Here is a 12,820-nt window from a genome sequence, read left to right as displayed (position 1 = left end):
TAAATAAATAGAGTTACTTAATTACAACCCTCGAGAATCCAAGAACCCTAGCATAACCTCATAGCCAGCGGAAGCATTTGTCGACAACATTGAGGCATGGCCTGTATTTGGCTGCAGGTAATAGGTAAGGTCGTCTACACCCACGCCTGGATAAATCTGGCGAGCAAAGGCTTCGCTGTAGATACCGCTGCAATTGCCATTACAGATGAAATTATCAAACTCGCCAACAAAAAACTGTAAGAGAAAAAGAGTTAGTCGTCTTGGTATTATTTAAACGTTTTGGAGACAGCCAAAATACGATTCTGCTCTCTACTTACCATTAATGGGCCTTTGTAATCGGGTGCGGGTGCGAGCGGGTTGTCATCTTCGGATGAGTACTCGCCTACGGCCTCGGGCTGCTTTATGCTGTTGGCATAAGTAAGCAGAGCTGGGTCCAGAGTGGCCTTTTGGAAAAACAGCTTCTGGAGAGTTTCCTCATTATCCAAAACGAAATAACCCGAACCATATTTGGCAAAACGGACGGGATCGCTCTCTTTAGCGAATGCGTGGTTGTAATTCAAGACGTTGAGCGGGTTGGTGGCTTCTATGCTGTTAGGGTAAAGGCCTGTAAAAATAGCGCCATCAATGATATCGGGGTAGTTGATAAGCATGAGCGAGTTAATATATGAGCCGAACGAGTGGCCGATATGGACAACTTTGGTAGGTACGAAGTCGAATTTGGCGCTTGCGTTGCTGATGGCTGACGATGCATTGGAGGAACTCAACAGTTTTCCACCGCGGGCGATTTTAGTCAGGCCTGCCAAAATTTCAATTTCCACTGGAATCTGAACATCATCATAAGCATCTGGCTTCTCGGATGCACCGGTGCCGAGTCGGTCGTAAGAAAGGACGGAGTAACCCTTGTTGATAGCGGCATCAACGTAGGAGTACTGCTGTGGATCAACCTCTACGTCGAAGTATCTAGATCAAGGATTCATCAGCGGGCTTCCATAGTTGGTTTTCGTCATAAGATTCGTTGCTAACTCTTTGCCAAACCCAAGCCCAGGGGTTGCGATTTGCAAAATGCCTGCTTTACTGGTCTTCCGGGACGGCACGCACAATTGCGCACCGATATTGAATGTTTTGTTAACATCCACGCGTTCAGTAATACGTTCAGTGAAGTTGGAACTGCTCCACGTAGTAACATTCACGGTCCAGTCCATGGCGTCAATACTGCTATCAACACGGGGTTGGTCATAGTGGTAGTTGGTGGCCACCACATGGACTGGAATCTGGAGTTGGACGCATAGCTTGGTGGTTGTGGTCGTAGCGGAGCCGGTAGGGGTACTAGCTGTGGTAGAAGCCAGAACCAGAGCCCCAAGTGAAACGAGAGGGAGAATGCCGCCCATTGCGTGCGTTGTTTTGCAGTGAGTTTACAATTGAGATCGTATGAATGTCGAATGCTTTCTCTGTGCTAATCAGATATGATCTTTGGTGGCAAGACTCCCTTCTTATACTCGCTCTGATGCCGCAAACCGCTTTTTTTGTTCGTTGGCTTTCATCACCGTATTCAGTGCGTGTTCGGTATATTGCGTTTAGCGTAATCGCCGACAGCGTTGTGCGTATACGCCTGGCAGCGTCCAGCGTATTCCTACAGTACAGCTCACGTAAGATACGCAAGCCAGTTAATTAAAAAGCAAGACCCTTCTATATCATGCAATTGAGGCTCTTGTAGGTAATTACAAATTACTAGGTACTCTCAAACGAAGTGCATGATGCTTTTCCGTATTAATCCTTTTCTAAGCATATATTAAACAGCAGCCTTTCGCTTTTCCATCGTGTACTAGAGACCGATTTCTACATAAATTGATATAGCAGCATGAACACAGAGCTGCATTAGGTGTTCCTGTGACAATTTCAGAGGATTTTTAGTTATCAAACATCGAACCAAGCTTAATTAATGAACTACATGTTATCGATTTAGAGGAGAAAATAGATACAGGCTGCTCTCACTACTCCAGAATTTAAGAGCGGAGTCCTGCTGGGCGCGTGCCACCACCTCTCGATATTACACCACCCTCATCGTCAGAATGAGCGGTATTATCTGCAACTTGCTCTCAACTACAAGTTTGCTTATCTCGGGGGCTGTGGCTGGGTCTATTTCAATACCTTGAACTGAATAATGGGCTCGAAGACGTTGGTTTGGGCGGTCTCCTGTCCTACTTTCTTTATAGAAATGTGATCGTCAAGGGGCTCTTGAAAGAGCATAGGCCTCCACCCTGCAGTCAAGGATTCATGATAAGATCAAGTAGTCATCAGATAGTAAAAATGCATAGTCAAGTCGCAAAGGTGGTTCATGATGTACCATGCTGTGCGTATTCCTGTCTGTGCGGAAATTCAATCTATTCTAGTCGGACGGAGGAACTTTAGCTGGGAAGAATTTTAGTCCACTGAGAATTATCTGTGCTAGCAAATTAGATACTTGGCGACGAGGCACGTTATGATGAACACCATCTGTATCCGATAGGATTGCTGCGAGGTTTCGGGCTGCGACTAAGTCTAACGCTACAGAGAGACAGGGAGTAATTTGGAATGGAAATCGCTAAGACTTTGCCCAGAATCTGGAAGCGAGACCACGATGGCAATCCACTCAATTGTTGTCGTATCACTAAATGCGATCATGGCACGAGATACTTTACATGCATTATATGGTGGAGGCTTATTCATCCTTGATTACGGACAAAGTAGACCTATTCCGCCAACTCGCCCCATTTCTGAACGGGGCAGCAATGCCCTGGGCTATAACCAAACTCTCGGCCTTACGGCTTGTGTGCCCATCCATGGACGATTTGATGGCAAGTTGTAGTGCCGTGGTAATCACTTCGGGTAGCTTGTTATACCTAGGCAATTATAGCAAACGTTTGCCAATAGTAGTAGAATAAGTTCTACATAGTATTTTATAAATTTTCTCGCATACAATACCCAACTGAGCGTGGGCTAGTATTGGTTTAGTCCTTGTCCTGTTCAGAAACATCTTCCCCCCACAAAAATACCTCGCCGACTCCAGCAACTGTCATACCCGTATTGACCAAATGTTTCGGCTTCTCAGGATCATAGCCCACCGATTTCATCCACTCTGCAACGGTCCTGATGCGATCCGGCTTGAGTGTGTCGAGGCGCTCATAATCTCTTGTCCACAAACCTGTGTTACCGACACTGTCTATCCAAACCGTGGACCAATGAAGAAACATCTGCTGGGCTGTCCATAGCGTGGGATCATCATAACCCGGCGAATGAGCCGCACCAATTTTTATAGGCGGCGCATCCTGAAGGAATTCTTCTTTAGTTAAAGGCACATATCGAGATGGCTTGCCTGTGGTCGCTGTGAGAGCCTCAGCCAGTTCTTTTCCGGAAGTGTGCTTTATCCCCACGCTTAGAAGGTCGCCTCGAAACTCTTCTGGGTACTCAAGTATATATCGAGCAAACCAAGCAAAGTCTGGCAAATCCACGAGTGGGTAACACCCACCTTCGCCAAGGTAAATTCTCCAAACCCACTCCCCTGTTTTTTCGTCATAGGTAGGAGGTCGGCGGTACAAGTTATCCTCAGCGTATGGGCCACTCTCTATCAAGCTCCAGTTCATAGGATTCGTCGGCTGGGACTTGAGATACTCTGTACCAGAACATACAGGTTAGCCATGAATACATGAGTTTCCTTTATGGAAAACTTACCCGCAAACTTAGCCTTGCCATCAACGAAGGGAACACGAAATTTGGGATTAAACCCGCTTCTCCTGGACACGTATGGAAGTGTGCTATAGACGAAATGTTTCACTCCTGCCCAATATGCAATCTCGTAGATACGAATGCTCCAGTATATTTCGCTCCGTTCGCCGATAGCGAAACCGTTTGTGTTCACATATACCGACTGGATACCCCTGAGAGCAACTTCCAGGGTTTCCTCATCATATGTGTCACCCTGGACAATTTCGATGCCTGGCAAAGCAGCCAGCTCCCTGGCCCCCCTTTTCTGTGTATCGCGAGTAAGGATGCGTACTTTGTGGCCGGCGACAGCAAGTTCTTTGGCGACATGAGAATTTTGAGCCCCAACACCGCCCAGAATAAGGATATTTAATGGCGCCGTCATTGTGGATGGATTAAAGAGAGAAAAAGGGTGATGACAGTAGCAAAATTTTGCATGGGCCACTATACTGCTGGTTGCTCCTTTTATAGACGCTGCAGCGCATCTCGTACTACCAAATTTTCTACCCAAGTTTATGACCTATGACACTAGTCACATTCAGACCGTATTGTTAATAATATCATCCATTGTCCCTAAGCATTCGGCTAGGTGCTAGTTAAAAGGTTTCTGACAGTTTCATTGCTGTCAATGCCTCTATTGATAAGAACATTTGTCAGCCACGGGGTGCCACCCGTCAGAATTTTGCCATTCTGACCCAGAAAGATGGGCTAGTCATAGCAACCACTCGTAGCAAGGCATAGCGTTTGTAGTACTTGCGGTAATGGCGGCCGTTGGGGAACATTTGGCGAATGTCAATAGGAACGTGGATTCTTCTTGCTTGGACGGACGTCTAATACTCTGGGCCCAACATCAAAAGGCTGGCTCTACACAAGCTACGATATCCGCATGATTTACGAGCTGGGCATACGCATAGATTGCAAAGTGACGGGCGACAAGACAATGAGCATTGAAATCAGACGCCGTGTTTTCTGGGCGCATTCATCTGTGATCAGCTCCAGAGCCTTTATCTTGGACGGCCCTCTGCGATCCAGCTACCTGATTCGCAAATCTCCCGCCAATTCATGGGCATGTATGTGGAGAAGGAAATATCCATGATATATATTGATCATATCGTGACTTCTATGGCCTAGTCATTCATTCTGAAATCCGCCCTGACTCATTCAACAATTTCCTTTTATAATTCTGCCTCTTGTTGAAGATTTTCACAAGCTTCATATTGTCGGCGCTACCGCAGCTGAAGCAATGCAGCCACCACTATCGAAGATGCAGTCGACTCGAAGATAACGCGTCTTCTGGAGGCGTTGTGGTATCGGCCTGAATGTGATTCGGTCACCTTAATCACATAAATATCTACTTCATCTACCACTCCCTTGTCATACTTCTCTACTGATTGCTCATTTCTGATGGAAATTTTAGGCTACTAGCTTCCTAGCATTTATTGTGGAAAAGATATACTAAAACAGCCAAAGAAATTATCCATCTTGCACTCTGATATCAGTTTATATACACCCTACGGAGAGCACCAGATCTTCTTGGCTATGCTCTTTATATTCCATGCACAATCCATGTACGTAACGCGCAGCGAGCGAGATATCGTCTCCTGGAGAGCATTCCCCCCTTCCCATGCCGAGCTTGAAATAGTTGGACGGATTAAGTCTACCTAATCCTAGTGTTCTAAAGACCAGGTAAATAATACGAAGAATGAAACAATACTGCTATACCTGTTCCCGGCCCACCGGAACCTGGGCAAGCGTCTTGTACGCATTCAGTTGTTATCCCAGACTCTAAGTGATTGACTCCAGTTTAGCGAGTGAGATCTATAAACTATGATGTTACACTGAATGCCCTTTCCACGTGTCTGACAGTGGCGCATTTCCACGCCGGAAGACATTTCTTTAGGTATACCATATATATTGCCGCTATCGAAGATAAGCAAAGAAGACGTTTCTAGTAAGTAGAGAATAGAAGAGTTTTCTTGGGTTCGGTGTAAATAATCTCAATTATGGCATGGATCACATACGGGTAGACTTACCGCGCTCTCTTCCTAATATCCCGTGTTTACTCTTAACATGATGTTTAACATGGTGACTTATTAGGCTAGCTTTCTTTCCAAGTCTTGATTGTAATAACTATAAATTAAGCTATATGCCTTCTGGCAACTCATTCTCCTTTTGCCTTTTCCCATATTTCATGAATAGAAACACATGCATTGTCGCTGAGTGGACCCTTCTCAATGCCACTGAGTGTTTCTTCTAGTTGTTCAGGGCTACTAGCACCAATGATAAATGCATCACCGTTGTCTGAGCGTAATGCTGAATGGTACGCCACCCAGCGATACGCCAGCTCAGCTGGGCTCACTGCTTCGATTGCTGCAATAGTGTTCCATTGCGCTAATATCTCCAAAAAATTGGCATCGCGCAAATACGGCCGACAGGTTGCTGAGACATAGGAACCATTGTTGGCCAATTCTTTTGCTTGCGCCACACTTTTGCCGAGAAATCCTCCAGCTGAAGTACCGTACGCATAGAAGGAGATGTCCAGTCTGCGCAAGGTCGAAAGTAGGGCAGTTTCTTTATGCCTATTCAACGGATTGTAGCTACCCTGGTAAACGACGGGGAGAGGATAGCTGTGATCGGCGCAGTGATTGTATATAGCCTCAATCTCAGTGGCAGGGAAGCCTGATAGTCCAAAGCGGCGGAAAACGCCACGCTTGTGAATAGTATTTACTGCCGCAAGGGTTTCGGAAATTGGTGTCATTGGGTCTGGCCTATGAAGGTAAAATATGTCAATCTTTTTTGGCAATAATTGGATGAAATCAGTATCAGTAACGGCAGAATATAGGCAAAGTATCGTAATAAAGTCCTTGATATTGTTTGTGCACAAGAAAGGTGCCTTTGTATGAAGGGCTGGCAAGGGTTCTACTTACTTGGTCAACTGCTAACTTGTAGATGCTTTCCTCGGCAGAGCGTATAATGCGCTCGCTGGTGGCCCAGGGCGTGCTGGATTCGGTCCATGAAGAAGGACTCCATTTTGTGTCAATGACAAATCTGTTGCCCGCCTGGATTCTGCCAAGTGTAACTTCAGAATTTCCGTACGCCTGTGCTGTGTCAATTTTGGTAACGTGGTGTTGAGCTAGCATTGTTAAGAATGTCTCGAGCTGGGTATTGGGCATGAAAAGCTCTCTGTTGCCTATTCGTGTTCCGCCAAAGACAGCAGCTACTGGCTGAGTAGGAGGAGACATGGCAAATACTGGTTAGAAGATTTAGTCGTGAGTAACCCTTGGTGGGCTGAGACATGTACCGTAATAGTGTAAGTTCAAGGAATGAGGCAGCTGAAGGCAGGGATGAGAAGTGCGGGGTCGCATGAGGCATAGAGCCTTTGACGTGAATAGCCAAGTATTCAGGTGTGTGAATAATTGCCTCAACATCTCAATATTTAATATAGCAAATGATTGATTAAGTGTCTAGTATCCTTTTGTAGACCAATTAAATAACTTACATTCCCAGAATAACGAATGTGAGTCTGGAATAAGGTAAGCCTTACCACTGTTATATATTATTGCCACCGCCTTCCTACCCACCACTCTAGCATCACTGTGGTTCATTCCCTTTCTATTCCTACATCAATTGTTGGGTCATGGCGAAGAAATTCTTTATACCTGCTGTGGCACCAGTGCGTGACGCCGTCCAACTTGGTAGCATTGTCCCCAATATTCGTCAGCCGCATCAAGATGCATTCTCCAGCACCAAATTTCCAGTCAAAATAGGAGGGCCAGATATTCTTCTGCAAGAGCAAGACAGCCTTGGCCGACTGTTTCTTACCAGCAACAACTCATCAATCTCAGCCCAACTTACAAACCTCCTTTCAGCTTCATACGAAGGCCAGAATGTCAACATGAACATGCTTTCCAAGTGCATGACCAAACTTTACGAACTCTCACAACCAAAGGCTCTATTCAACCGCATCTGTAGTGGCGATGACGACGCAAAGGAATGGTTTCAAAATGAGATCGAGAACGGCACCAAAGCTCTCTACTTTATCACTGCCTATTACACGGTTGTAGATGCCACAATTGGCAGAGTTAATCAAGAATCCCGAACGGAGAGCTTTGACGCTAAGATCCCCGTTAACAACATTGTGACTGCGACTACAGGTGTCACAGTCCCTGGCATCGACTTGGACGCCGGCATTAGCGCAAAACATGGTCGCGGTGGTCTAGATACCGAGATTATCAAAGCACCAGGAGAACGAATATTTGCATTTTGTTATCGAAAAATCACCTTCAAATTCTTCTTACGCAGGGACATCAAACATGCTAAAATGCAATCGGATAATTGTTGGGTAATGGCTTCAGAAAATAGAGGCGAGAATGATGAAGACGAGGTGGTTGAGGCTAATCTTGATGATGAGGTTGACGAGAACGACGAAGACGAAGAAATTGCGCCCGGGGAAGTGTTTTCTGTGTGAATATGGCTAAATTTTATCTTGTCCTCCCATGATCCTCGTTAGTGTGCCCCTATAAAGGTCTTTTATAGAGAACAACTAGCTACATGCCAATGTGAATGAATGGTGCCCACGCGATAACATCATCGCTTGGTTTAAATCTTCCTTTAGATTGACCCCAATAAGCTTTTACAGCCTTGTGCAGAGCGTAAGCAACGCTTCTATCATCTTGTGGAAACGCTCGCTCCTGGTCGATTAGGAAAGTATAAAAATTCCTTGCGATCTTTTCGGCGACGGTATTATTTGCTTCCCAAGTAGTACCGATAACATGCGGAAAGCCAACTAATTGAAAGCTACTTGCGAGATGTATTGTTTCATCGACAAATGTTTTATCCGCTGTCTCTGCCGTCGAGCATGCCGAAAGGTATGCGATATGCGCATGCTCCATGGATAAGGCTGCGACATCCCGAACCCTTAAACGTCCAGCCTTTCCATCAACATCATCTTGTTTGAAGAGTAAGCAACTGTCAGAAGGGTTGTTGATGTCGAGAGCGCCATGGCAAATGAAATGTGCTATGCGTGTTGACTTGAGTTCTTCCAAGACTAATTCCTTTGAAGGAGTATCAACTGCAACGATCCTATCAACTTGAAAAGAGGCAGCACATTGCTTGACTGCTGTGACTTCTCCTGTGACTTTTAAAGGCCTCATTCCTTCTGTCTCGGGCATACTAGCGATCAAAAAGCTCTGATCTCGTTCCGACAGATTCTTGACGTTCTTGTCGCGAGCGTATTGCAAGGCTTTGATTGTGGGTATGTAAGACGAAATAACGTGGCTCGCTGTGTTCTCAAACGAAGACTCTCCTCCCCAGTCCTCGCCTGCTGCATGAAGGGGGAAGACAGACATGATTCCACTCATAACCCACCAAATCCGCGGGAGCTCATCAGTTGCGGACCCTTGCTTCGTATTGATTCCGAGGTCCTCCAGAACCGGGGCGACAGCTTTCCTCCATAAATATTGCAGAAGTTCCCGCATTTTTCCATTCCTGTTTGCTTTTGTGCTGATGGGTCCGGAGACTATTTTCTCCTTCCCTGTGACCCATGGTGTGAATCTCTCTAGGTCATCGTACTTGAGACTTGGCAGAGACACATAGCGGATACCAGTGGAAGGATGTTGAGGGACAATAATAACATCGCTTCTCTACTTCGCAACGTTGAAAACAACAATATGACCGTGAATAGCCGCATGTTGGAGTTTCTCGACTGTTGGTGGCATTTGAAATCTTTCGAAACCATCCAGTGTCCGAATCTTCTCTTCAACAAGATGTAAATCATGTTCATCTTGAACTCGTCTGGACAAAGCGTTGGCCACAGCTTTTTCTGAAGCGGCTCCTCCTGAATTAGTAGCGTTGCTAAACTCATTGATGTTCCTCGACACGGCATCTCGAAGCTCAATGTACCGGTTGAACAGGCTGTTATCCTTATTCTGAAGGTCGGAAACATCAGACCGTGAATTGATCATTAAGCTTGCTATGACTCCCCGACCACTCTCCAGTGTGGCCAGGGCTCTGGCAGGTTGTTTTGTCACCTCGAGAAGACATGCAGCTGCATCAGACGCCATAGCCGAGAATTGCCTAAGAATGAACTGCTGGTCATCTCTACTAAGAGAGCGTGGGTTGAGCCGTGGAAAAAAGTCAATCCCCCTGCATAGTAGTCCACCAGCCATACTGTAATCACCCATCTCGAGATACAGGCTTGCCCCTTTGTATGCCGCCTTTAGTCGATCCAATGGAGGACTATTGTTGCAATCATTCATGGCCTGGCAACATATCTCAGTAGCCCACCAGAGCTGCGTACTTCTACCTCCATCTTGTTCCTTGAGCAAGACTAGGTCGGCCTTATCTAGGAGGAAAGCGCACCGATTAGGGTGATTATCGGGTATGCGATCTAAAGCCTTTCTCAAACTATCTTCGGCTTTCGTATAGTGACGTAGATCACTTGTGACCTGGAATAGACTACTAAACAACTTGGCTCGACATCGTAGCATATCGAGAAAGCGGGGGTGACCCAGTAGAGCAAAATTGATGGCATCATCAACGGCTTGGATGCCTTCATGCAAGTCTTTGATGTCCTGATCCAGTGCGAAACGCTCACGAAGCCTATACGCAAGATTGAGTAAATAGTTCACACGTACCACATCTTTTGTCGAAGTGGCATCAATTGCGCTTTGTATCAGTGTGACAGCCTCCCTAACATCATGAATGTATTCAGGTCGCCGTCCATAACGCTCTGCGAGTACTTCTGCAAGCCCATTGCAGATTCGTGCTCGTTGTGAATGATCTTCTTGAGTACTTGTCGCTGCTACTGCTGCCGCTTCTCTCATTAACTGCAGTGCTTGTTCGAGGTCTTCCCATCGCTGATCGTGATGAAAACGAAGCAAGTAATTTTCAGCAAGCTTGGCAAGCAGAATCGGATCGGGGTCAGAGTTTCGACCGCGGCTGATTGACAGCGCTTTTTCTGCATTGTTGACCCCGTCTCTCAGAGCATCCATTTGACCTGTATAGTCAAATTTGGCCATATGCATGTCAGAAACATCGCTCAGTAGTCGATCATATCCCTTGTAAATGTCTGGGTCGGGGACCTCGTGTATCGCTTGATCCGCATACTTGATAGCGTATTCCAGATCTGATAACTCCCCAACTCGATTATGGCGTAAGTTGTACATCTGACTCAATTGGCCCAGGTACTTGACTCGGTCGAGTACATTGTCCTTGGCTGTAGTAGAAATGGCTTCCTCCATGAGACTGATTGCTTCGCGAAACATGCTTGGCACGAGAGTCATATCAACCATTTTATTTACAAATCCCGGGACTTGTTGAGAGTGTACGGGCACTTTGAATAATTCAGCGTACTTCTGTGCCATTAGCTGTGCGAGCGCTGCTTTGTATTCGGGCAAACTAGGGTCTTCTCGAGAGGTTGCCATCATTTTGTCTTCCGCTTCGGTGATTGCTTTATCTAGTTCTTTATTCGAATACATATAAGTTGAAAAGAAGCCATCCTTTTTTTTAGTGGTCTTAATTGTTGTTGTCGTCCTCGCTGCTGTTGTCGCTGTATGGTCTTCCCCATCATCTTCACGAGAGACGAGTTTTCGAAAAAGCTTCTTCATGTTTGTGATTATCATCTACCTGTTTCGATTTCGATCTAGCATAGACAATAGGCATTCCCTGAGCTCAGCATTCCTTGCCGTTCACTACTTATACTACACGGCTTTAGATACTCGCTTACAACTTTCTTATTATGAGCTTACAAGTTGGGGATGTTATTTTCTGGCAGTTTGTTTCCCCTCCCTTGCACTCATATTTTCTTATCATTCAGCCAGCCACAACGCAACAATTTCATCTAAGCTTGCAGGATATGATACCAACAATAGTTAAAGCAGATGCAACCAGACGCAGTGTACAAACCACCTTGCTGTTTTCCCGGGCGCAACAGCGGGGTAAAGCAGATCGTGGCAAGCTGTGGAGCGATGTTGACAATCGATCCCCATATATATGGAGAAATGAAGTCTCTTGCGGGGGGTAGACTAATTCGTATCGATCGTCGCTATTAGACAGCCAATTGTTTAAACATATGGTAGCACACAAGTAGTGCAATGCACGTAAAGGCAAGCTGAAATGGGCATGGATCGTCAGTGCTCTCCGCAATGAATTGTTCTGCTCTGTGAGAGGGCGACGTGCTTATTGCCACCCACACCTTGAATACGCTATGGCACAGCCGGCATCAGAATAGCGCTGAAAGCTGATATATATACGCAAGATATCATTACCCCATGAAGAGTACATATCGTCTAATATCGTGATTTTTTTTCCTCACTCTGCTTTAATGGATGATAGTCGTATTAGACTGATCCCGACTTGTTATGGAATTTCGGCAATGAGACGTTTTGATTATGGATACGCAAGTGCAGAGTAGTACCTCTTATGCTATATTTGTTTTTCCCATCCATGGGTGCTATACGAGATGGAAAAGCAGCTACTAGTTAACGCAACTAAGCGGTCTGGTCTCTGTAAAGATGGAGTCGAGAAATGACCATCCAGAAACAGACAATCCGCACATACCCACTACACTAAACCCATCTAGAATGGCAAGCGTATTCTCCTTATTATTTCTGCGCGTGTTCATTTTGCGATTTCCGGTTTTTTTGCAAACCGCTTGGCTATATTGGCTATGTGCCCAGCTGAATGACCAAGTGGCTGGCTAGACTGAGGCCCCTGCCTCCTTGCTAGATTCTGTAACGATATATTGGTGTGCTTATACTTGCAAAGCTACCTAATTCCGTTTCCACTACTTTTTATACCACAAGCTGTGGCCAAAGGCTTTGTAGCCTTTGTAGTCTGCGGTGTTATATCGCAGAGAAAGCATCGTATAACATAACCAAAAGAAACATGTACGATCTCAAATGAGAAGTCAAACATATTATGAATCCGTTAAACAATGTAGCCAAGTATATATCACAGCCATCGCCCCCTTGGCACATTAGTTCATATGCTTCCATTTGCTGTTTTTGTAATATTTACGTTGTAACTTATAATCTCGTCTTTGGTACTCCTCCAACTGTACCTGTTTTGTTCTTCCAGTCGG

At 45.6% G+C, this 12,820-nt stretch overlaps 5 protein-coding genes across 5 annotated transcripts; 1 reads left to right on the top strand and 4 right to left on the bottom strand.

Annotated features, from left to right (window-relative positions):
* Positions 1-21: 21 nt before the first annotated feature.
* On the bottom strand, positions 22-1,388 carry V8C40DRAFT_281872 (uncharacterized protein; the record flags this gene model as incomplete). The annotated part of the gene is made up of 3 exons (XM_083221697.1): positions 22-234; positions 318-960; positions 1,024-1,388. The coding sequence occupies 3 exons, from the start codon at positions 1,386-1,388 to the stop codon at positions 22-24; spliced, it is 1,221 nt and encodes a 406-aa protein (XP_083069995.1).
* A 1,314-nt stretch (positions 1,389-2,702) lies between these two features.
* On the bottom strand, positions 2,703-4,123 carry V8C40DRAFT_276957 (uncharacterized protein; the record flags this gene model as incomplete). The annotated part of the gene is made up of 3 exons (XM_083220909.1): positions 2,703-2,707; positions 3,059-3,649; positions 3,709-4,123. 3 exons carry the CDS (start codon positions 4,121-4,123, stop codon positions 2,703-2,705), a joined length of 1,011 nt encoding a protein of 336 aa, XP_083069994.1.
* Positions 4,124-5,822: 1,699 nt separating this feature from the next.
* On the bottom strand, positions 5,823-7,050 carry V8C40DRAFT_253551 (NADP-dependent oxidoreductase domain-containing protein). The gene is made up of 2 exons (XM_083217642.1): positions 6,666-7,050; positions 5,823-6,529 (listed from the first exon to the last, which is right to left on the bottom strand). Exons 1-2 carry the CDS (start codon positions 6,978-6,980, stop codon positions 5,900-5,902), a joined length of 945 nt encoding a protein of 314 aa, XP_083069993.1. The 5' UTR covers positions 6,981-7,050; the 3' UTR covers positions 5,823-5,899.
* Positions 7,051-7,200: 150 nt separating this feature from the next.
* V8C40DRAFT_253548 (uncharacterized protein) lies at positions 7,201-8,342 on the top strand. The gene has a single exon (XM_083217641.1). It carries the CDS (start codon positions 7,376-7,378, stop codon positions 8,204-8,206), a length of 831 nt encoding a protein of 276 aa, XP_083069992.1. The 5' UTR covers positions 7,201-7,375; the 3' UTR covers positions 8,207-8,342.
* Positions 8,286-11,046, bottom strand: V8C40DRAFT_281861 (CHAT domain-containing protein; the record flags this gene model as incomplete). The annotated part of the gene is made up of 2 exons (XM_083221696.1): positions 9,385-11,046; positions 8,286-9,315 (listed from the first exon to the last, which is right to left on the bottom strand). The coding sequence occupies exons 1-2, from the start codon at positions 11,028-11,030 to the stop codon at positions 8,286-8,288; spliced, it is 2,676 nt and encodes an 891-aa protein (XP_083069991.1). The 5' UTR covers positions 11,031-11,046.
* Between the last annotated feature and the right edge of the window lie 1,774 nt (positions 11,047-12,820).

Source organism: Trichoderma camerunense (assembly GCF_050948025.1).
Source record: "Trichoderma camerunense strain CBS 138272 chromosome Unknown V8C40scaffold_17, whole genome shotgun sequence".
In the NCBI taxonomy this organism is placed as follows: Eukaryota; Fungi; Ascomycota; class Sordariomycetes; order Hypocreales; family Hypocreaceae; genus Trichoderma; species Trichoderma camerunense.
The sequence above is the reverse complement of the archived record's forward strand: the minus strand, read 5'-3'. Positions and strand labels throughout refer to the sequence as shown.

Coding starts and splice junctions, on each gene's coding strand:
- V8C40DRAFT_253548 (XM_083217641.1), top strand. CDS start 7,376: ATGGCGAAGAAATTCTTTATACCTGCTGTGGCACCAGTGCGTGACGCC.
- V8C40DRAFT_253551 (XM_083217642.1), bottom strand. CDS start 6,980: ATGTCTCCTCCTACTCAGCCAGTAGCTGCTGTCTTTGGCGGAACACGA. Junction 6,530..6,665: donor ACAAGTTAGCAGTTGACCAA/GTAAGTAGAACC, acceptor TTGCCAAAAAAG/ATTGACATATTTTACCTTCA.